The sequence below is a fragment of the Oryctolagus cuniculus genome, chromosome 15, assembly GCF_964237555.1.
Source record: "Oryctolagus cuniculus chromosome 15, mOryCun1.1, whole genome shotgun sequence".
NCBI classification, from domain to species: Eukaryota; Metazoa; Chordata; class Mammalia; order Lagomorpha; family Leporidae; genus Oryctolagus; species Oryctolagus cuniculus.
This window is the reverse complement of record NC_091446.1, coordinates 45,113,974-45,136,365: the sequence shown is the minus strand read 5'-3', so window position 1 is coordinate 45,136,365 and position 22,392 is coordinate 45,113,974. Positions and strand designations below refer to the sequence as shown.

General features: G+C 37.9%; 1 protein-coding gene across 3 annotated transcripts in view; it reads right to left on the bottom strand.

Annotated features, from left to right (window-relative positions):
- The window catches only part of PRKG1 (protein kinase cGMP-dependent 1), a 1,363,231-nt gene that overhangs the window by 205,289 nt on the left and 1,135,550 nt on the right, over positions 1-22,392 (bottom strand). For 2 of the 3 annotated variants that reach the window (NM_001082042.2, XM_008269904.4), the window contains 1 exon segment: positions 7,572-7,666. In NM_001082042.2, the coding sequence (NP_001075511.1) occupies positions 7,572-7,666 (95 nt within the window). 3 annotated transcript variants of the gene reach the window in all.

The following is a 22,392-nucleotide window of genomic DNA, read 5'->3' as shown; positions in this document are numbered from 1 at the left end:
TGATTTGGAAGCAGATTTCCCGCCAAGAACAACCAAAGAAGCCTTTGGCCTGATTGGTTTTAGAGGGTTCTGTGGGTTGTATGTGTCTTCTGAAAAGATCTGTCACAGTGCTAGCTCCCAACCCCTGTGGGTAAGACCCTTTTTGGAAATAGTATCAGATTATCAAGAGGAGATGCTGCCATTCTGAAGTAGGTTGGACCCAACACAGAATGACCAGTGCCCTTAAAAATAACAAATCTTTTTTTAAAAAAATCCTTAATATAAAATAGGCTTCAGTAGTGTGCAAAAAACACAGTAAAAATAATAAATATATGAGAATTTACTGATCAGGGGAACTACATACCAGGGAACTACACAGAATATTGGCAGGAATAATTTAGAGTTAGGCACATTATTATCTTTGCATTATTCAAGAGAAGAGTAGTGTATTGATTAACATTTCATTTTAAATGTACAAATCAAAATTTTAAAGATTTGTCATTAAAGAGAAAGAAGTAAAACTTCTGAAAAAAAAGCCCCAATACAAATCAATGACAGAAGAAAAAAAGAAATTGATATTTTGATCTAGAACAAAACAGATTTTGAATGCATAAAATTTTAAACCCAAATAAAATCTGACATATATTTAAAATATATATATATATACATAATAAAGTATTGGTCGGCGCCGCGGCTCAATAGGCTAATCCTCCACCTAGCGGTGCTGGCACACCGGGTTCTAGTCCCGGTTGGGGCGCCAGATTCTGTCCCGGTTACCCCCCTTCCGGGCCAGCTCTCTGCTGTGGCCCGGGAGTGCAGTGGAGGATGGCCCAAGTGCTTGGGCCCTGCACCCCATGGAGACCAGGAGAAGCACCTGGCTCCTGCCTTCGGATCAGTGCAGCACGCCAGCCGCGGCGGCCATTGGAGGGTGAACCAATGGCAAAGGAAGACCTTTCTCTCTGTCTCTCTCACTATCCACTCTGCCTGTCAAAATAAATAAATAAATAAATAAAGTATTAACATATGAATGGTGAGGATAGAAACAAACAACCTCAGAATGCTGATATTGAGAGAAAGGGGGAGATAACTGGGTTGGTACAAAAAAGGGCTTTAATTATACATGTAATGTTTCCAAATAAATATGGAATAATAATTTCAAACAGGGCAAAATATTAAAATGTCATACGTGGCATTTGTTATATTATTTTCTTTACCACAATCTTGCTCATTTTCAAAAGGAAAATACATATAAAAATACCCCACAAGACTTAATTTTCCCCAAAACCACAGTACATGAGGGGAGAAACTGAGGAAACACAGATCTCTATTATTAAATCTGTGAAGCTGACTCTGGCTTATTCGTTGCTGAATTCACATGACCAATGGGCCAGGCATGTGGCACATGTGTAAAGAACAAGAGGCAGCAGCTGAGGCTAGTTCCTGAAGGAAGGGCCCGCTCACAACGGTCTCGTGTTAAATGCCACCATTCAGCAGGCATCCTAAGAGCACCATTAGGCATTCAGGAGCTATTCCAGTTATAAAGGGGCCAAATTTCAGAGATTCAGGGGCTGTGATGCTAGGAAACTTAGAGAAAAATCAGTTCAGATGGTTTAGTTCACAGATTCAAAGGGAAAGGAACCCAGACATGCTAGCAGTCTTGCTCAAAACACCTAACCACGGAGTGGCTGACTTAAAATCCGATGCTATGTCAATTACACCAAGTGCTATAGCACTAGCAAAAAAAAAAAAAAAAAAAAAAAAAACGGACATCCTTGGGAGTCAGGTGGTGATAAAGGTGATGGTGATGATGGCAGCTAACCTCTGGGGGTTTTCTCAACTAAATTGAAGTCACCCAAATGCTTTAAAACTATGTACTTGATTAAAGCACAACAACCCAAAATGTTAGGTACTATCATCATCTCCATTTCAGACAAAAGGAAGCCCTCTCAGATATCATAACTAACAAACGGCTCATTCCAAGTCCAGAAGTCTGACTTCTGATCTAGAAATCTTGACAAGCTAAGCTGAAGACACAATCGGTAGGGGACACAAGGCTGGGTGGCGAGTAAGAGCTCAGTCGCATTTTGCTCAGGTTCAACTTGGTCTTGTATATTCCATTTCCCATCGCTAGAGGTGCAAAGAGAATTTTGGCTTAGAGTTTGACATTGTCTGATGCCCATGTAGTTTGGGGCCAGGTGGAAGTTTTGAAGTAATGGTAAACACAAGTGCAAACGGATTGACTCGTGACTTACTAGACTAAACCTGAAGTAATTTCTCTTAACCACAGCTTAGGTTTTCACAGCTATAAGGAATACTAATATAAAAATTAAAACATTTTACCTTCTTTTCTGGTGTGGAAAAAGCCATGGGGGGCTGGTGGTGGGAAAGACGTAGGAAGCCAACAATGCTACTCGATTTCCTTTTTGTCAACCCAAATGAAAGAATGAGAGACTCCAATTTTTGAAGTAATGAAAGTCTATGGGGGCCGGCGCCATGGCTCACCTGGCTAATTGTCTGCCTGCGGTGCCGGCACCCCGGGTTCTAGTCCTGATTGCTCCTCTTCCAGTCCAGCTCTCTACTGTGGCCTGGGAAGGCAGTGGAGGATGGCCCAAGTTCTTGGGCCCTGCACCCGCATGGGAGACCAGGAGGAAGCACCTGGCTCCTGGCTTCGGATCGGCGCAGCGCGCCAGCCGTGGCAGCCATTTGGGGAGTGAACCAACAAAAGGAAGACCTTTCTCTCTGTCTCTCTCTTACTGTCTAACTCTGCCTGTCAAATAAAATAAAATAAAATAAAATAAAAAGAAAGGCTATTGGTTAATAGAAGTTAATAACACAATTTATAAGATGGATAAATTTAATAACTACTCCCTCCATCTAACTAGGAAACCAACTTTGGTACTTTTAGAGGTAGTAGTCAGGAGACTAAGTTGTGGAGTTAGGCTACTGAGTTCACATTTCCCAGTTAATTAATTATCTATTACAAGCTTAATCATTATTAATAAAAGGCAGTCTCACTTTAAAAGAACAGTCAAGGATGTAGTCACTTTATCTTATCAGCAATCACCAATGTATCAACAGTTCATAATGTACTAGGCATCCTCAGAAAAATAAAACCAAAATTTCTGCCATATATAAATGTTATTTATCAGAAATCCTTATTTTGAAATCCTGCTTCTGTATACAAAATAGTGACTATAATTTCTCTTCAAAATTTTAAAAAAAGATGGTTTGCAAACAATTATACCCATTACCCAAAGAATAGAAGAGTACATAGTTGCCTTAAAGACTGTATATGTTGAAGTTACACCAGTTTTTAAATTATTTAGAGGGAAACAAGTGTAACAAATCAATGTGATTTCTGAAAAGTCGGAATTTCTGGTGTCTAACACTGAAATTCACAGGAAAAGTCACAGAAGAGAATAGAGGGACACAGAGTATAAAACTTATAGGTATGGGACATCAAAAACCTGAGAAGGTAAAAAAAATATTATTAAAACAGATTATCTGACAGGCTTCCTTCCTCTGAGGCTAGGTAGGATTTTTACAGAGACATATCTGGTTGCTAAAAATGACAAAACAGCAGCCCACAACCAAACAATTTGAAAAAAAAAATGGTTTGTTGTAGAGTTTTTTCTTTTAAAAACAAATTACAAAAATCATATTTCCTAGGTTTTAAATATAACAGCAACAACAACTAGAAGTTGACACTGTGGCATAGAGTGTTAAGCTGCCACTTGAGGCACCCACATCCCATAAGGGTGCCGGTTCGAGTCCTAGTCACTCCACTTCCTATCCAGTTCCCTGCTGATGTGCCTGGGAAAACAGCAGAGGATGGCCCAAGTCCTTGAGCCCCTGCCATCCTTATAGAAGACCTGAATGAAGCTCCTGTATCAAGGCTTCAGCCTGGCCCAGCCCAGGCCATGGCAGCCCTTTAGGGAGTGAACCAGCAGATGGGAGACCTCTCTCTCTCTTTCTCTAACTCTACCTTTCAAATCAATAAATCTTTTTAAAAAAATTCCAAAAATCTGGATTTCCCTGCTCTTTTTTTTTTTTTTAAGATTTATTTACTTGAAAGTCAGAGTGACACAGAGAGACTAGGAGAGGCAGAGAGAGAGAGAGAGGGAGAAAAAGAGAGAGAGGTCTTCCATCTGTTGGTTCACTCCCTGAATGGCTGCATGGCCGGAGCTGTGTCAATCTGAAGCCAGGAGCCAGGAACTTCTTAAACATTTCCCATGCAGGTATAGAGGATTAAGGACTTGGACCATCTTCTACTGCTTTCCTGGGCCACACCTGAGAGCTGGATCAAAAGTGGAGCAGCCAGGACTTGAACCAGCGCCCATAAGGGATGCCAACACTGCAGGTAGCAGCTTTACCAGTTAGGCCACAGCACCGGCCCCTCCTGCTTTTCCTAAAAGTCTGCTGTCACATTCTTGCAGAGTAACAACAAGCTAGAGTTCAGGAACCGCTGTCATCATACAGAAGTCTTTCCATTTTTCTACATGTTTCTCACTTTATTTTACTCATGTACCTGACTGAACTGTCCTCTATGGTCAAGTAAGCTCAGAACTTACGCAGCCCCAAGTAAATCTAAGTAGTGAAGGTCATCAGTGACAAGAAAGATTCCAAGACTAGGCCTCACTGGAGAGGTACACTTTTACTGTCACTCATTCATACAGCAAACACATGTTGAGGATCCGATAAGTGCCAGATGCAAGGCTCAAATAAGAACATAAATATTTGAGACGTCTTTTCATTAAGGAGATTTACAATGACTGAGTTTCCCAATATGCATGTACTACAGACAGCTGAGGAAAACATATGGGTGAACTTCAGGAAATGAAATGAATTCTAGAGTGCTAATGACATAAAGGATCTCCAAAGATGCGGAATTTAAAGAACTGAAAAGTGGTCAACGGTGTGAAACAGGGCTGAAAGATGAAGTCACATGGAGACAAAAAATGAGACCATTCTATGAGCCAGTCTCCGGTGACATCTAAGAGGGTCCTCAGAGGAGAACAATAGAGCCAGGGTGGAGATGGAGAAAGTGAAAGTACAGGGCTTAAGACAGAAAGACAGATGGGAGTGGAAGGGGAGTTGAGTGGGGTGACAGGGTTGAGTCCTGAGTTGCTTCCTTATTCACAGGAGATGGCCAGTGAAGTATGCTGAATGCTTGCAAAAGCAAGCCTTGGTGGCCAGCAGCCAGTTCACAAACAGAAGCACAGGCCAGAAAGGATTCCATGTAAATAGAGTGTCACTGACTTGAATGTTGACATTAGAGCAAAATTTGGCACTCTCCATAAACGACATCCCTAAGGTTAGGTCATTTCCTGGGATACACTCTAGGAAGGTATTCTCATCATGAAATTTTTCCTTACTTGGCCCCCAAATTCAGTGATATTAAGCTACAAAAGAAAACCTGTTGATCCCCAATCAAGCCCTATTTTCTGGCATTCCTCTTGTGATCACAGAAATAATCAATGTTTTATGTTTTTCAGTTTATTTGGAAATAATTGTGAACCAATGGAATCAAGTAATATCATTCTATAGATTGCTCTAGAGATACAATAATGAAGAGAAAGACCAGGTACAAATGATATGATTATGCATTTTATACTTAGGAGATCGTGTGTAATATATTCCTTGTGTATCTACCCTGGACAAGATACTTCTTCCAACTTTGCCACTGGAAAAAAATCTAATGTCAACTCCATGCTCATTTGTTCAGGATCACAGGAAATCAATAAAATAAAAAAAAGGTTGATTGCATTTATTTCTGACTTTTCCTAAGGTAATGTGGCCTGAGTAAGATCACTTATCTGGATATCACTTCTTGATTTGTGAAGCTGTGAAACAAGAAGAAAGAAAATAAAACCTGCCATTTGATGGTGGGTTCAAAAAAGAAAATCTCTGAACTATCTCCTCACAGTACTTTTACACCAAATGCTTAATCTAATGTTTTAAACAAAGCAGAATTTGAAATGGATGCAAACGTGACCGTCCCAATATTTTAGGAATGAATTATGTCTTGTAACTGTTCCTCTCTACCAGACATTCCAACCCCTGGAATTTGATACAAAAATTAATGCTTATTGGTTATTTCTTATTCAAGTGATGCACATACCAAAGAACTGAACTTTGAAAAGTTTCATTTATATTTACTGACAAGTGAGATATGTTACTTATTGGAGAACAGGAGATGGATCTCCAAATATATTTGTCATGTATTCTGTAAAATGCATTGTACAAAAACCACTCTGTTCTTCCTTAATATATGGGAAGAAATCTCAAGTGCTTACTTCCTGAAGTCTTACTTTACAAGCAGGGTTAAAGTCACTTTAATGTACAGCTCCGGGCGCGAGGGTTTGGCACAGTGGTTAAGCTATCTCCTGGGATGCCTGCCTACCATAAGGGAGAGCCTGAGTTCAAGGTTCTGGGTCTGCTCCCAAGTCTAGCTTCCTGCTAATTAATGCACAGCCTGGGAGGCAGCAGGTGATAGCAAATGTAGCTGAATCTGTGCCGCTTACATGGGAGACCTGGACGGATCTCCCAGCTCCCAGCTGTGGCCCTGGTGATTGTGAGCCTTTAGGAGAAGGAACCAGTGATGCAGAATATCTCTGTGTCTCATTCATAGATAGCCAGATAGACAGACAAACTTTAAAAATGTGCACACCTCTGAAGTTCCTCCTTCAGAGCCCACGCCAAGTGAATTTCTATGTGAATTACCTCTACCTCCACCTACTACAACAGGGATGATCACCTCCAAGAGGTGAACCCTGGGAAGTCTTCACTGTTGTGTGTATTTTTTTTTAATGGAAACAAATGATTTATTATACTATCTCCTTCACTGCCTTCGAATCATGTGTTTGTACAACCAGATTCATGGCATTCAGAATTCTCAATCATCATTAATGATTCTGAATAAAATAGTGCAGAAAGTAAGTTCAGTGGCAACTTCTCTTTTGGATTCATTATAGAGACTGCAGTTAAAAAATACAGAATACTTCTTCTAATTTAACAATGTTAAATTATTGTTAACTAATTTAACTAATTATTGTGAATAATATTATTAATATTACTATAAAATTTGTTAATATTTATAGTATTATTAATATCAATTATATTATATATGTTATATAATACATTATATAATTATACATAATTATATAATATTAATGTCAATATATTAATATTGATATTAATATAAATATTGCTAATAATAGTTATTGTTAACTAATTTAACAATGAGTTATTAGAAATGAATCAGTCCCACAGCCTATCTAAAGAGATACAAGTCCAGCAGAAAATAAATAAAAATGATTTACAAGGTTTTTTATCTCATATTTGGATAATCACTTATAAAGTATTTTGCTAAGAGCTCAAACATTTTCTTTATCCAATTTTAGTTTTTTAATTTTTTAAATTATTCGATTTTTAACTGACACATATACTGTGCATACTTATGGGGTACCATATGATACTTTGATGCATGAATACACTATGTAATATCCAGCCAGGGTAACGAAATCTACAAAGGAGCTCAAAATGTAAGACAAGAATTTATACAGTACTGAAGAAAATACTGTGTAACTTACCCCTGCAAGGCTTTCTCTCCAAACCAGTCTCCTTTTCCTAAAGTTCTGAGAAAGATAGGGTCTTCACTTGGTGAGTCTTCGCGAGTGACATTTACCTGTAAGAGAAACAACGGAAGTCTAAACCCACTGCATCCCTGGAATGACCAAATGCAGACTAATGATGGTTAAGTCCATTTCTTGACTCAACTTTTTTTTTTTTTTTTTTTTTTTTTTTGACACGCAGAGTGAACAGTGAGAGAGAGACAGAAAGAAAGGTCTTCCTTTGCCGTTGGTTCACCCTCCAATGGCCGCCGCGGCCGGCGCACCGCGCTGATCCGAAGGCAGGAGCCAGGTACTTCCCCTGGTCTCCCATGGGGTGCAGAGCCCAAGCACTTGGGCCATCCTCCACTGCACTCCCTGGCCACAGCAGAGAGCTGGCCTGGAAGAGGGACAACCGGGACAGAATCCTGCACCCCGACCGGGACTAGAACCCGGTGTGCCGGCGCCTCAAGGCGGAGGAGTAGCCTATTGAGCTGCAGCACCGGCCGACTCAACTTATTTTTATGAAGAGATACTTTACCCCAAAAGAGTTAAAGATTTATATTGCAGATTTCCATGGAAACCAAAGGAATTTAACTCCAAGTGCTTTATTATCCTTTCAATTTCTTTTCAAGAAATAACACATGATTTGGAAATGTGCAGTCCACTAAATGCTCAACTCTGTTCCCATTTTCCTGCCTTCTATGGGGAAAATAATTATAATGAATTCAGGAAGCATTCTGCCAATCTCTTTTTTTTTTTTTTTTTTTTGACAGGCAGAGTGGACAGTGAGAGAGAGAGACAGAGAGAGAAAGGTCTTCCTTTGCCGTTGGTTCACCCTCCAATGGCCGCCGCTGCAGCCGGCGCACCGCGCTGATCCTGGCAGGAGCCAGGAGCCAGGTGCTTTTTCCTGGTCTCCCATGGGGTGCAGGGCCCAAGCACCTGGGCCATCCTCCACTGCACTCCCTGGCCATAGCAGAGAGCTGGCCTGGAAGAGGGGCAACCGGGACAGAATCCGGCGCCCCAACCGGGACTAGAACCCGGTGTGCCGGCGCCGCAAGGTGGAGGATTAGCCTATTGAGCCACGGCGCCGGCTCTGCCAATCTCTTTTAAATTGCTTATGTAATTCATCTTTATAAGATGAATTAAAATGGCAGGTTACTCTTTGAGTATTTTTTATTCTGTGCTAGGAGATATAAATGTTGTTCACTCACATTATTGTTCCCAAGTGTTACTTCACTATATAAATATATTTTGACATTTTCTTGTAAATCAGCACTTATCCTGAAGGTGTTTCCACTTTTCTTCTCCTACAATGAATATCTTTCTACACACCTCCACCCAAACACCCTGGATTCTCTAGCATAGGCCTTTCTCTCTCAGTTTTTCTCTCCAGCCTCTATTCAAAAGTCTAGCATATTTTCACGATGCCTCTGTTGAGGGCTTGACTTGACTACAACCTTCTTGTTCTACCTGCTTCGTTCAGGAGAATTCCTTCTTTAAGCAGAGGAGATATAAACAAACTAGATGTTTACCTTTGGTGAATCATAACATATAGTGTGCTTTTCAAACAAAAGAGTATTTTTTAAAGATTCTCTACAATCTACAACAGGCACTCAACAAGTGGCTGTAAACTGTTTTAACAGAAATCCTCATTACTAACAGCCTATCTCAACTCATAAAGCACTGGTGACAGGGGTGACAGTCCACAGAACGCAAACGATCATTTCTTTTTTATTCCTTAAATGGAAACATAAATGAAGTTAAGTTTTATCTTTGTGTTAATTCACTCCCCGCTCAAGCTCCTGTGTATTCATAACACTGCCTGTGTGTTACCCAGAAAGGTTAAACAGTTAAAATTCACCTGCTTGCAGAATGTAATGAAGTAGAAAAACTAATTTCTTGAGACAATGCCAGACACTTAAACACATTTTAAGATACTGTGCTTCAGGTTGCTGAATCTAGTGATGGGATGTCAAAGACCAGAATTTTTATAAGTATTAAGAATGTCTGTGCAAGGTGGAGGGAATTCAATTATTATTCTCCACTGATCCATTTGATTACCCCACCACACAGTGTTTCAAAACCATGGAAATTCAGTTTTTAACACTCTTACCAACCACAAAGCTATATCATAGAGACACTAATTTGCATGATGATGAGGCTTTTATAGATGCAGAAATGTCAGAAGGGAGCCTTATTTACAATAAAGGTTTCTGAGTCAGTATTCCTGAGATTCTGATGAATCTGTGTTCATCTAAGTAGCTAAAACTCATTTCTTCTTTTTCCATAGTGTTCCTTATATGGTATTATATAATCCTTCTACAGATGTAAATGTGGGTTACTTCAAATTTTATTTTTGCCACATTTCAGTTTTGTTGTGCTAGAAAGAACATTACTCTGAACACTGTTATACATGTTTTCTGCTTGGTGTCCAAAGGTAAGACATCCAGTTATGTCAACACTTAGAAATGAAGAATAAAGTTATTAAATGTGTGCATCTTCAATTTCACTAGATAATGATATATACTTGTCACAAACTTACATTCCTATCATCACTAGGTCAAGTTCAGGTAATACTATGTTTTCATCAGCCTTTCAAATTGTCGGACTTTGATTTTTTTTTTTTTTTTTTTCCCAAGAAGCTGGGCATGAGATAGCAATTCCCTGATTAAAGGAAGTAGAACTTTTTTTTTCGTATTCCTTAAGCCCCTTATGTGCTTTTATGATGCCTTGTCTGATCATGCTTTCTGCTTCTTTTTCTGTTGGACTAATTCCTTTTTATTGTTGTTGATTCCAAAATCTATCATCTGTCTTTACACTATCTTAATGGTGCTTTCCTTAATACTCATTTCAACATAATTTCATTTAACCATGTTATTCTTTATTGTTGTAGTTTTTAAAATACTATTCAAGAGATTCTTCTCTAACTTAAGTTTAAAGAAGTATTTCCTTAAATGTCTTCCGGTAGTTTTTTAATGTTTTTTTTGGGGGGGGGGTATTTTCCCTTTTACACTTAAGTCTGAATTAACCTTTGTGTATGGTGTGAGGCAGACAGCCAATTTTATTTATGTCCATATTAATTACCCACTTTTGGTGTCAATATTGGCCATGTTGTCCTAAATCAGGTTTCCATACAATTGTGGATTTTGATCTGGAATATCTATTATCTTATTCTGACGTACTCATATTCGTCTGGTCCAACATCAAATTAAGGCCATATTTTCTTATCTTAATCTTCTAAGTCCTGAAAAACTACTAACTTCCAATGTGTTCCTCCTTCCTTTCTGATGTTCTGTCATGTCAGTCTACTTGTATTTTAATATCTTAAATAAAATTTTCTTCTCAAAAGATTGAACCTGGGGGTCAGTATGTGGTGTAGTAGGCTAAGCCTCCCACTATGATGTCAGCATCCCATATGGGCACTAGCTCATGCCCTGGCTGCTCCTCTTCTGATCCAGCTCTCTGCTTATGGACTGGGAAAGCAGTAGAAGAAGTGCTTGGGAGACCTGGAAGAAGCTCCTGGACCCTGGTTTCCAATCGGCCCAACTCTGGTTGTTGTGGCCATCTGGGGAATGAACCACTAAATGGAACACCTTTGTCTCTGTCTCTGCCTCTCTCTGTCTATAACTCTACCTCTCAAATAAATAAAAATCTATACTTTGTGTATTTCTGTGGGTGCAAGCTGTTGAAATCTTTACTTACTATATGCCAAGTTGATCTTCTGTATATAAAGATAATTGAAAATGAATCTTGAGGAAGAACGGGATGGGAGAGGGAGTGGGAGATGGGATGGTTGCGGGTGGGAAGGAGGTTATGGGAGGAAAAGCCACTATAATCCAAAAGTTGTACTTTTGAAATGTATATTTATTAAATAAAAGTTTAAAAAAAAACTTGAACATATTTTATTAGTTACATTTCTAGATACTTGATTTTGAACAATTAAAATTTTTAAACTAAATATTAGCAGTGTTTAGAAATGCATATGAATTTTCTAATTATCATATGCTAAAACTGACTTTTATTCTATTTTTGGTATACAATTTCATAAACACATGTGTGTATGTTTCTAACTCCCATCAAAATCAGGTACAGATCAACTGCATCACTCAAGAAACTCCCTTAAGCTATTTCTAGTCATATCCCCCCAAGGTCACCCTTAGGAACCAATAATGTACTCTACACCAAACTAGTATTAACTTCTTAAAAATTCCATGTAAGTGGAAACATGTTAAGCTCTTAAAACTTATTTTTCTTACTCAGCACAATAGTTTTCAAATTCATTTAAGTTGCTATGTACTTCAACAATTCATGTTCTTTATCCTGAGCAGCATTCCACTGAATTAAATACCACAATGTGTTCAGCCATTTACTTATTCTGGAAATTTCCAGTCATTGGAAATTCTGAGTAGCTGCTCTGAACATTGACGTACAATTTTATGAATCAACTATAATGTCATTTCTCTAGGATAGGTACCATTTACATTGCTGGTAAATGTCAAATTGTTTTTCACAATGGCTCTATCATCTTGCATTCCAACTAGCAATATATGAAGGTTCCAGTTGCTCTACTTCTTCAGCAGCACTTGATTTTATCAATACATATATATATATATACATATATATGTATTCCATTTTAACCATCTATAAAGCATGTAGTAGTATCTCAGGAAAATTTGGAATTTCCTAATAAGTAACGTTATAAACATCTCTATGTGCATTGTCATCATTCTTATACCTTATTTGTGGACACATCTATTCAAGTCATTTGTCCATGTTTTTTTTTTTTTTTTAAACTTTTATTTAATGCATATAAATTTCCAAAGTACGACTTATGGATTACAATGGCTTTCCCCCCATACCGTCCCTCCCACCCACAACCCTCCCCTTTCCCACTCCCTCTCCCCTTCCATTCACATCAAGATTCATTTTCGATTATCTTAATATGCAGAAGATCAGCTTAGTATACATTAAGTATGGATTTCAACAGTTTGCTCCCACACAGAAACATAAAGTGAAAAATAATAGATGATTTTTAATGGGGTAGTTTGTTTTTTTATTGTTGATTTTTGAGTTTGCATTATAGAAACTCAGAAAAATCCTTCGCCAGGCATGTAACATGCAAATATATTTCTCAGTAAGTATCTTGTGCTTCTATTTTTTTGTTAAAACTTGTTTTGATTTATTTGAAAGGCAGAGCAACTGCATTGGGATGGATCAAGTCAAAGCCAGGAGTCTATAACTCCATTGTGGGTAGTAGGGACTCAAGTACTTGAGCTTCACCTGTAGGCTTCCAGGGTACGCATTTTCAAGAAGCTGAAAATGGACACATAGTCTAGACTTTAAATTAGGAATTCCCATATGGACTGTGGGTGTCACAAGCAGCATATTACCTGCTGCACCAAATACCTACCCAATCTTTCCTTTTTGTTAACAATTTATGAATTGTGCCATTGGTGTGATGTCTGGCAACCTTTCACCTAACCCCAAATCATAAAGATTTCCTAACATATGTTTTAGAGTTTTATATTTTACCTTTAAATCTACTGTCAATTTTTATTTAATTTTTCTATAGGACATAAGTGTAGGTCAAAGTCCACTTATTTTTGTCTGAGTTATCACAACATTTGCTCCAGCACCATCTGTTGAGAAGATCTGTTTCTCCATGGGTTATTATCGTTCACTGACTACACTTTCACCATTAAGTATGTTAACTGTACACATGTTGTAGATGCCATTTATGAGATTCAGGAATTTATCTTATACTCTGTTTGCCAAGAATTTTTATTATGACTATTATTTTTACCAAATGATTTCACTGCATGATTGACATGATAAAGTGAATTTTCTATTTTTAAATTTTTAAAATCTATCTAAGAGGAACAAATTTCATATATAGAGTTTTAAGACCATAATAATTTCCACCCTGCCTCCTTTCTTATTTTTAATTTTTACAATGGCATACTTTCAATTTATTTTATAATCACAAGCTTAATCCTCCACTAAATAAAGAATTCAACAAGTAGTAAGTAGAAAAATCTCTCTTCCTCAAGAGTATAGACAAGGGCTATAAACAGTAATCAATTTCAAAATGTCAATTTTGTTCACGTATATTACGTTTTTTGTACTCTGTATTAGTTACCACATATCAGGGAAAACATATGGTATTTGTCTTTTTTGGACTGGCTTGTTTCACTAAGCATAATGGTCTTCAATAATATCCATTTTATTGCAAAAGATAGGATTTCATTCTTTTTTACATTCCATTGTGTATATATAACACAATTTCTTTATTCAGTCATCAGTTGATGGGCATGTGGGTTGACCTCACATCTTAGCTGTTGTGAATTGAGCTGCTATAAACATGGGGGTAGAGATAACTTTTTCATATGCTGATTTCATTTCCTTTGGGTGAATATGCAGGAATGGGATAACTGGGTCATATGGTAAACCTTCTGTTTTTAGATTTCTGAGGAATCTTCATACTGTCTTCAATAGTGGTTTACACTTCCACCAACAGTGTATGGTTGTACCCCTTTCCCATATCCTCACCAGTATTTTTAAAAAATTTTTTTAGATGATAGCCATTCTTTTTTTAATTTTTTATTTAGTAAATATAAATTTTCAAAGTACAGTTAATGGATTACAATGGCTCCCCCCACCATAATTTCCCTCCCACTCGCACCCCTCCCATCTCCTGCTCCCTCTCCCATTCCATTCACATCAAGATTCATTTTCAATTATCTTTATATACAGAAGATCAATTCAGTGTATATTAAGTAAAGATTTCATCAGTTTGCACCCACACAGAAACACAAAGTGTAAAATACTCTTTCAGTACTAGTTATAGCATTACTTCACATTGGACAACACACTAAGGACAGATCCCACATGAGAAGTAAGTACACAGTGACTCCAGTTGTTGACTTAACAATTTGACACTCTTGTTTATGGCGTCAGTAATCTCCCTTGGCTCTAGTCATGAATTGCCAAGGCTATGGAAGCCTTTTGAGTTCGCCAACTTCGATCTTATTCCAACAGGATCATAGTCAAAGTGGAAGTTCTCTCCTCTCTTCAGAGAAAGGTACCTCCTTCTTTGATGGCCCATTCTTTCCACTGGGATCTCACTCGCAGAGCTCTTCCATTTAGGTCTTCCTTTTTTTTTTTTTTCCCCAGGGTGTCTTGGCTTTCCATACCTAAAATACTCTCATAGGCTCTTCAGCCAGATCCGACTGCCTTAAGGGCTGATTCTGAGGCCAGAGTGCTATTTAGGACATCTGCCATTCTATGAGTTTACTGTGTATCCGCTTCCTATGATGGATCGTTCTCTCCCTTTTTGATTCTATCAGCTAGTATTAGCAGACACTAGACTTGTTTGTATGATCCCTTTGACTCTTAGACCTATCATTGTGATCAATTGTGAACTGAAATTGATCACTTGGACTAGTGAGATGGCATTGGTACATGCCACCTTGATGGGATTGTATTGGGATCCCCTGGCATGATTCTAACTCCACCACTTCGCGCAAGTCCGATTGCGCATGTCCCAAATTGTACAAGATGATAGCCATTCTAACTGGGGTGAGGTGAAACCTCATTGTGGTTTTGATTTGCATTTCGACAACTAGTGATCCTGAGCATCTTTTCATGTGTCTGTTGGCCATCTGTATTTCATCCTTTGAAAACTGCCTGTCCAAATCCTTAGGCCCTTTTTTAGCTGGATAGTTCATTTTATTGTCCTTGAGTTTCTTGAGCTCCTTATTTATCTTGGACATTTTTCTCCTCTTGTGTTGGCTACTTCTTTCCTTTTTGGGTGTTTCCTTTGCTGTGCAGAAGTTTCTTAGTTTGATGTAATCCCATTTGTCTATTTTTATCTTTCATTGCCTGGGCTTTTCAGGTCTTACCTGAGAAATCTTTGCCTATGCCAATATCTTGCAGTGTTTCCCCTATGTTTTCCTCTAGTAGTTTGATGGTTTCAGGTTGTAGATTTAGATCCTGGATCCATTGTGAATTGACTTTTCTGTAGGGTGTAACATAGGGGTCTTGTTTCATACTTCTGCATGCAGAGGTCCAATTTTTTTTTTTATTTATTTATTTGACAGGTAGAGTTACAGACAGTGAAAGAGACAAAGAGAAAGGTCTTCCTTCCATTGTTTTACTCCCCAAATGGCCACAATGGCCGGAGCTGCGCCCATTTGAAGCTGCTCCCATGTGGGTGCAGGGGCCCAAGCACTTGGGCCATCTTCTACTGCTATCCCAGGCCATAGCAGAGAGTTGGACTGCAAGAGGAGCAACTGGGACTAGAACCCATGCCCCTATGAGATGCCAGCGCAGCAGGTGGAAGAATAATCCAGCGCTAGCCCCAAGATCCAATTTTCCCAACACAATTGTTGAAGAAACTCTGCTTTGTCCAGGGAGTGATTTTAGCTAGTGTGTCAAAGATTAGTTGGTTGTAGATGAATGGATTCATTTCTGGGGTCTCTGATCTATTCCATTGACCCATGTGTCTATTCCTCTGCCAGTACCAGGCTGTTTTGATCTAGGTAATGAAACCACTATACTCTAACACCAGGACTCAACAACTTGTTCTAAATTTCTTGGTGCCACTGGAATCTACCCGGGGAACACAGGGAAAAACCTACTTGCATTCCACCTCTCTGGTCACCTTGTAGGACTAGAACAGGGTTCAGTTCACATCCTCTAGTCCTGGGACTAGGGCTGTTGATACTATAAGCCATAGCACCAGTTGGACTCTACTAGCAAAACCTGAGGAAAACTCCATGCACATCACACAGTCCATTTGCCACAACAACTGGTGCCACAAGCTCCAGCAACACTCAGGTACATGTGCATATGCATAGACACACACAAAGATCAAGGGGCCAGCATTGTGGTGTGGCAGGTATAGTCACAGCCTGCGATGCCATCATCTCATATGGGTGCTACTTTGAGTACCAGCTGCTCCACTTCCGATCCAGCTCCCTGCTAAAGCTTCTGGGAAAGCAGCAGAAGACAGTCCAAGTCCTTGGGCCCCTGCACTCACATGGGAGACCTGGAAGAAGCTCCTGGCTCCTAGCTTTGATTTGACCCAACCCTGGCAGTTGTGGCCATTTGGGGATTAAACCAGCAAATAGAACGTCTCTCTGTCTCTCTGTCTGTCTCTCTCTCTCTGTCAAGTAAATAAAAATAAATTTTTTAAAAAATCTGATATATAGGAATAAATTAACCAAAGAAGTGAAAAATCTCTACAATGAAAGGTATCAATCGTTGATAAAAGAAATCATCAAGAACACACACAAAAATGGAAAGATATTCCTTGCTCATGCATCAGAAAACTCAATATCACTAAAATGTCTGTACTACTTAATGCAATATACAGAGTTAATGGAATCCCTACAAACATCCAATGACATTCTTTACAGAATTAGAAGAAGCAATCCTAAGAATCACACAGAATCATAAGACACTGAATAGCCAAAGCAACCCTGAACAAGTGTAATCAAGCTGGAAATATCACAATGTCTGAATTCAAAGCATACTACAAAGCTATAGTAATTAAAATAGCATGATATTGGCATAAAAACAGATATATAGATCAATGAAACAGAATAGAGAACACAGAAGTTAATCCATATACATACAGCCAACTAATTTTTGACAAACATACTCAGACCATACAGTGGAGTAAGAATAATTTCTTCAACAAACGGTGCTGGTAAAACTGGATTTCTATATGCAGAAGAAGGAAATTAGACCCATATCACTCACCATATTGCTATTCAGTATATTCCTGGAAATTTTAGCCAGAGCCATTAGGCAAGGCAAAGAAATCAAAGAGATACAAATTGGTAAGGAGAAAGTCAAACTCTCCCTATTTGAAGAAGACATGATTCTATATATAGGGGATCTAAAAAACTCCACTGAGACTCTTGGAACTCATAAAAGAGTTTGGTAAAGTATCAGAATATAAAGTCAATATACAAAAATCAACAGCTTTTGTATACACAATGCCATGGTTGAGAAAGAACTTCTAAGATCAATTCCATTCACAATAGCTACAAAAACAATCAAATACCTTAGAATAAATTTAACCAAGGATATCAAAGCTCTCTATGATGAGAATTACAAAACACTAAAGAAAGAAATAGAAGAATAAACAAACAAGTGGAAAAACTTCCATGTTCATGGATTGGAAGAATCAATATCACCAAAATGTCCATTCTTCCAAAAGCAATTTACATATTCAAAGCGATACCAACCAAAAATACCAGACATTCCTCTCATATCTGGAAAAAATGATGCTTAAATTCATATGGAAACACAGGAGACCTCAAATAGCTAAAGTAATCTTATACAACAAAAACAAAGCTGGAGGCATCATAATACCAGATGTCAAGACATTTTACAGGGTAGTTATAATCAAAAAAGCCTTTTTTTACTGCAATGTAAATTTAAAATATGTTATCTCAAAAACTGGAAAAAATTCATAGGAAGAATGAAGAATGAAAAGGAGAGGGTGGGGGGAGGAAGGAAATATCATTATGTTCTTAGGACTGTTCCTACAAATCACACTGAATCTGTTAAAAACTAAATAAAAATTAAAATAAGAAATATAAAAAAAAAACAAAGAGAAATGTACTGAACATGTTGATCTAGTAAAACTCATTAATTTCACTAATATATTTGTTTCAATACAGAATTTCTAACAATCTATAAATAACATTTCTTCATTTGAAGATATTAGTTATAAACCTTAATTCAATAGTTGGGATGTCTATAACCACACTAAAGAGAAGTGGTGAAAATGTGCCTTCTTATCTTATTCTTCACAGAGGTAGGGACCAATAAAATATTTATAACATCATTTGCTGGCCTTACAAAATTATCAACTTAAAAATTAGTCTGCTATAGATTTACTGAGTTTCGAGTCCTGCCTGTGGTTGCCTTGGCAGAGCCAGGTCAAAAGATGTTGGTGGTCTTATAGGACCTGTGGGCTGGGCTTCCTCATGCCTAAAGGAAACATCTGTCGCTCTGTATATACATAGAGATACATATACATATACATATACATATACATATACATATAACATTTCCATGAGTGCTTTCCTTATGTAAAAACACTGAATGTTGTGTTAAACTAATATGTTTAAACACTTGTTAATTCTAAGCAGCAAAGCCATATGACTTTAAACAGTATTTAAGAGACAAGAACTTTTGAATCACACTTTTTCCAATGCCAGCATATAAACTAGATCAGTGACAACTAGAAAAACCCAAATGCATTTGAATGATTATTGAAACTCTGAATCTTTTCCTACCAATTCCGTTCAATTTTAATTCATCTTACTTGTGGAAACAGAGTTCATTTTCTGATGCAAGGCAACCTTAGGACATACTCAGCATTCTTCGAGCTTTTTTGTTCATAGTTGGGGGAAGAAGTTATGTTTCTAGGCCACTGGAATGGACCTATTAAAGTTCAGAGAACCAGCTCAGCTTCTACCTGAGGCAACACCAGGTACTTCAGACATCACTGCCATAAGAATTCTGCCTCAAGTACTGGAAAAATCCTGGAGTAGGTCTAGCGTGGGGAAGTTATTTCAAACTTTATTTCATGATGTTTCTCTCATTGTGTGGATGTTCTTAGTGGAAGAATAAAAATTGTTTTACACTATGACAAGTGGAACTAAACAAAGGGAAATCCACTTATCTCTCTCCAGGCGCCTGGTCTATGTTTATTTCTATCTCACAACATTTTCTAAGAAAAATCAAGTTCAAAACAGAAGGATAGACCAATGGAACAGAATAGAATCTACAGAAATCAATCCAAGCATCTATAACCAACTTATCTTTGACAGAAGAGCTAAGATCAATCCCTGGAGCAAGGACAGTCCCTTCAACAAATGGAGCTGTGAAAACTGAATTTCCATATGCAAAAGGATGAAACTAGACCCCTACCTTACACTTTACACAAAAATCCACTTAAAATGGATCAAACACCTAAATCCACAATCAGATACCATCAATTTACTTGAGAACATTGGCAAAATCCTGCAAGACATTGGCATAGGCAAATACTTCTTGGAAAAGACCCAGATGCACAGGGAGTCAAAGTCAAAATTGAGAAATAAGATTACATAAAGCTGTGACACTTCTGCACTGCAAAAGAAACACTCAGTAAAGTGAAGAGGCAACCAAAAGAATGGGAGAAAATATTTGCAAACTATGCAACTGATAAAGGGTTAGTATCCAGAATCTATGAAGAGATCAAGAAATTCAACAACAACAAAACAATCCAGTTAAGAAATAGCAAAGGACTATTAAGACTATTAAGCAAAAGTTAGTTAAGAAGGGGCAAAGGACCTGAGCAGGCATTTTTTCAGAGGAAATTCAAATGGCCAACAGACACTTGAAAAAATGTTCAGGATCCCTAGCCATCAGGGAAATGCAAATCAAAACCACAATGAGGTTTCACCTCACCCCAGTTAGAATGGCTCTCATACAGGAGTCAACAAAAGAACATTGCTGGTGAGGATATGGAGGAAAAGGTACCCTAATCCACTGTTGATGGGAATGTAAATGGATGCACGCTGTGGAAGGCAGTACGGAGATACCTCAGAAATCTGAATATAGTCCTACCATATGGCCCAGCCATCCCACTACTGGGAATTTACCCAAAGGAAATGAAATCAGCGTAGGAAAGGGTTATCTGTACCCCATGTTTATTGAGCTCAATTCACAATAGCTAAGATATGGAATCAACCCAGATGTGCATCAACTGAAGACTGGATAAAGAAATTATGGTGTATGTACATTACAGAGTTGTATTCAGTTGTAAAAACAAAAACATGAAATGATTTCTTTTGCCACAAAAGAGATGCAACTGGAAACCATTATACTTAGTGAAATAAGCCAGTCCTAAAAAGACAGGTATCATATGTTTTCCCTGATGAGGAGTAATTAATAGAGTATCTAAAATATAATGTATTGGAGTGAAACATACATTTTGAGATTTGATGATTGTTTACAGCCCTTGTCTCTCTGGTTGAAGAACAGTGGTTTTGGTTTTTTTTTTTTTCTTCATACTATTTGTTGAGCTCTTTTACTTAGTGTAGGGCAAATCTTACAATCATTAAGTAAACTGAAAATAGATCTCTGTAGAAATTAAGAGTGGGAATGGGAGAGGGAGAAGGAAGAAGGGTTGGAGCGTGGGTGAAAGGGAGTGTTGGGGAGGGAAGTGTCACTATGTTCCTAAATCTGTATCTATGAAATGGAGGAAACTTGTATAACTTAAATATTTTTTTAAAAAAATAATAAAATGAAGTTCATTATGATGAAATTTTTTGAAATCCATTCATATGCAATTTCTTTAAAAAGTTTCTATAGAAAATATGTATTATCAAAAAACTACATGGGTTTCATCTTCTGCACCAAGATAATCATGTCCTTTAATTCAAAAAAGTGAAATAAAATGAAAACATTTCTTTCTTAAACAATAGTAAGTTCAGTGGTAATAAGTACTTTATGCTTCCTTAAATGCATATGAAAAAGATTTTTATCAGTATTAACGAACCAAAACATACAGTTTTAGAAAATTCCAACTCTGCCACTTTGCCTGCCAACCTGAACTTCCTTTTTATTATTCATCTGTTCCCTATTCATTATAAGTAGGACCCAATTATCCTTATCTCTACTTCTTAATGGTTAATATGAGTAGAAGGATTTCCACATTAATGTTAGAATTCATATAGTTTCTATATTTATCTGTAATATGTTAGCTATTCTGTAAGTGATATAATTAGGAATCATAGTGACTAACTTGTACAACCTGAATAACTAAGTTAGAAAATATTCATGCCTAATTTTTAAAAAACCTTGAATGTAACAACAAAATCTGAGAGATTATCATTACTTCTCTTCTAGAATCCCACAGTGCTCTGAAATATTGCCACAGGAATCAGATACCATGGTATAATCTCCACTTACATGTATTACAGAACTCACAAAGCAGAACCACTAATGCACCTGTTTTCATCTGAAACTATTTACAAACCACTACTTCTTTCAGATAATGCTAGAGAGTTTACAATAACAGGCCAGAAATCCATATTAACAGCGAGAAATATCCCTCATGACAGCAAAGAACCTGCAATGTAGTAAAAATAAACCCAGATCTTTGGGACAAAAAGTCTCTTTGTGACCAATCATATCATTTATGTGCACAAGGATTTTCAATTTTCCCTGATTCTTTTGTCAATGTTAATCAATAAAACAGTAAATGATGAGCTTCAACAACTTAGCAACAAACCACAAATTATTAATGTTTTCTTTAGAAAACACAAGATAAAATTTAATGTAACTGTAGTCAGACATGCCATTTCATATTATCTTTTTTTGACAGGAAGAGTGGAGATATATATATATATATAGAGAGAGAGAGAGAGAGAGAGAGAGAGAGAAAGGTCTTCCTTTGCCGTTGGTTCACCCTCCAATGGCTGCCACGGCCAGCGCACTGCACTGATCTGAAGCCAGGAGCCAGGTGCTTCCTCCTGGTCTCCCATGCAGGTGCAGGGCCCAAGCACTTGGGCCATCCTCCACTGCACTCCCGGGCCTTAGCAGAGAGCTGGCCTGGAAGAGGGGCAACTGGGACAGAATCCGGCACCCAGACCAGGACTAGAACTCGATGTGCCGGCGCCGCAGGTGGAGGATTAGCCTATTGAGCCGTGGCGCCAGCTTCATGCTATCTTTTAAAAAGCCAGTCCTTTAATTATTATTTTTATCCCAAATTTTCAGAGATTAGACAAAG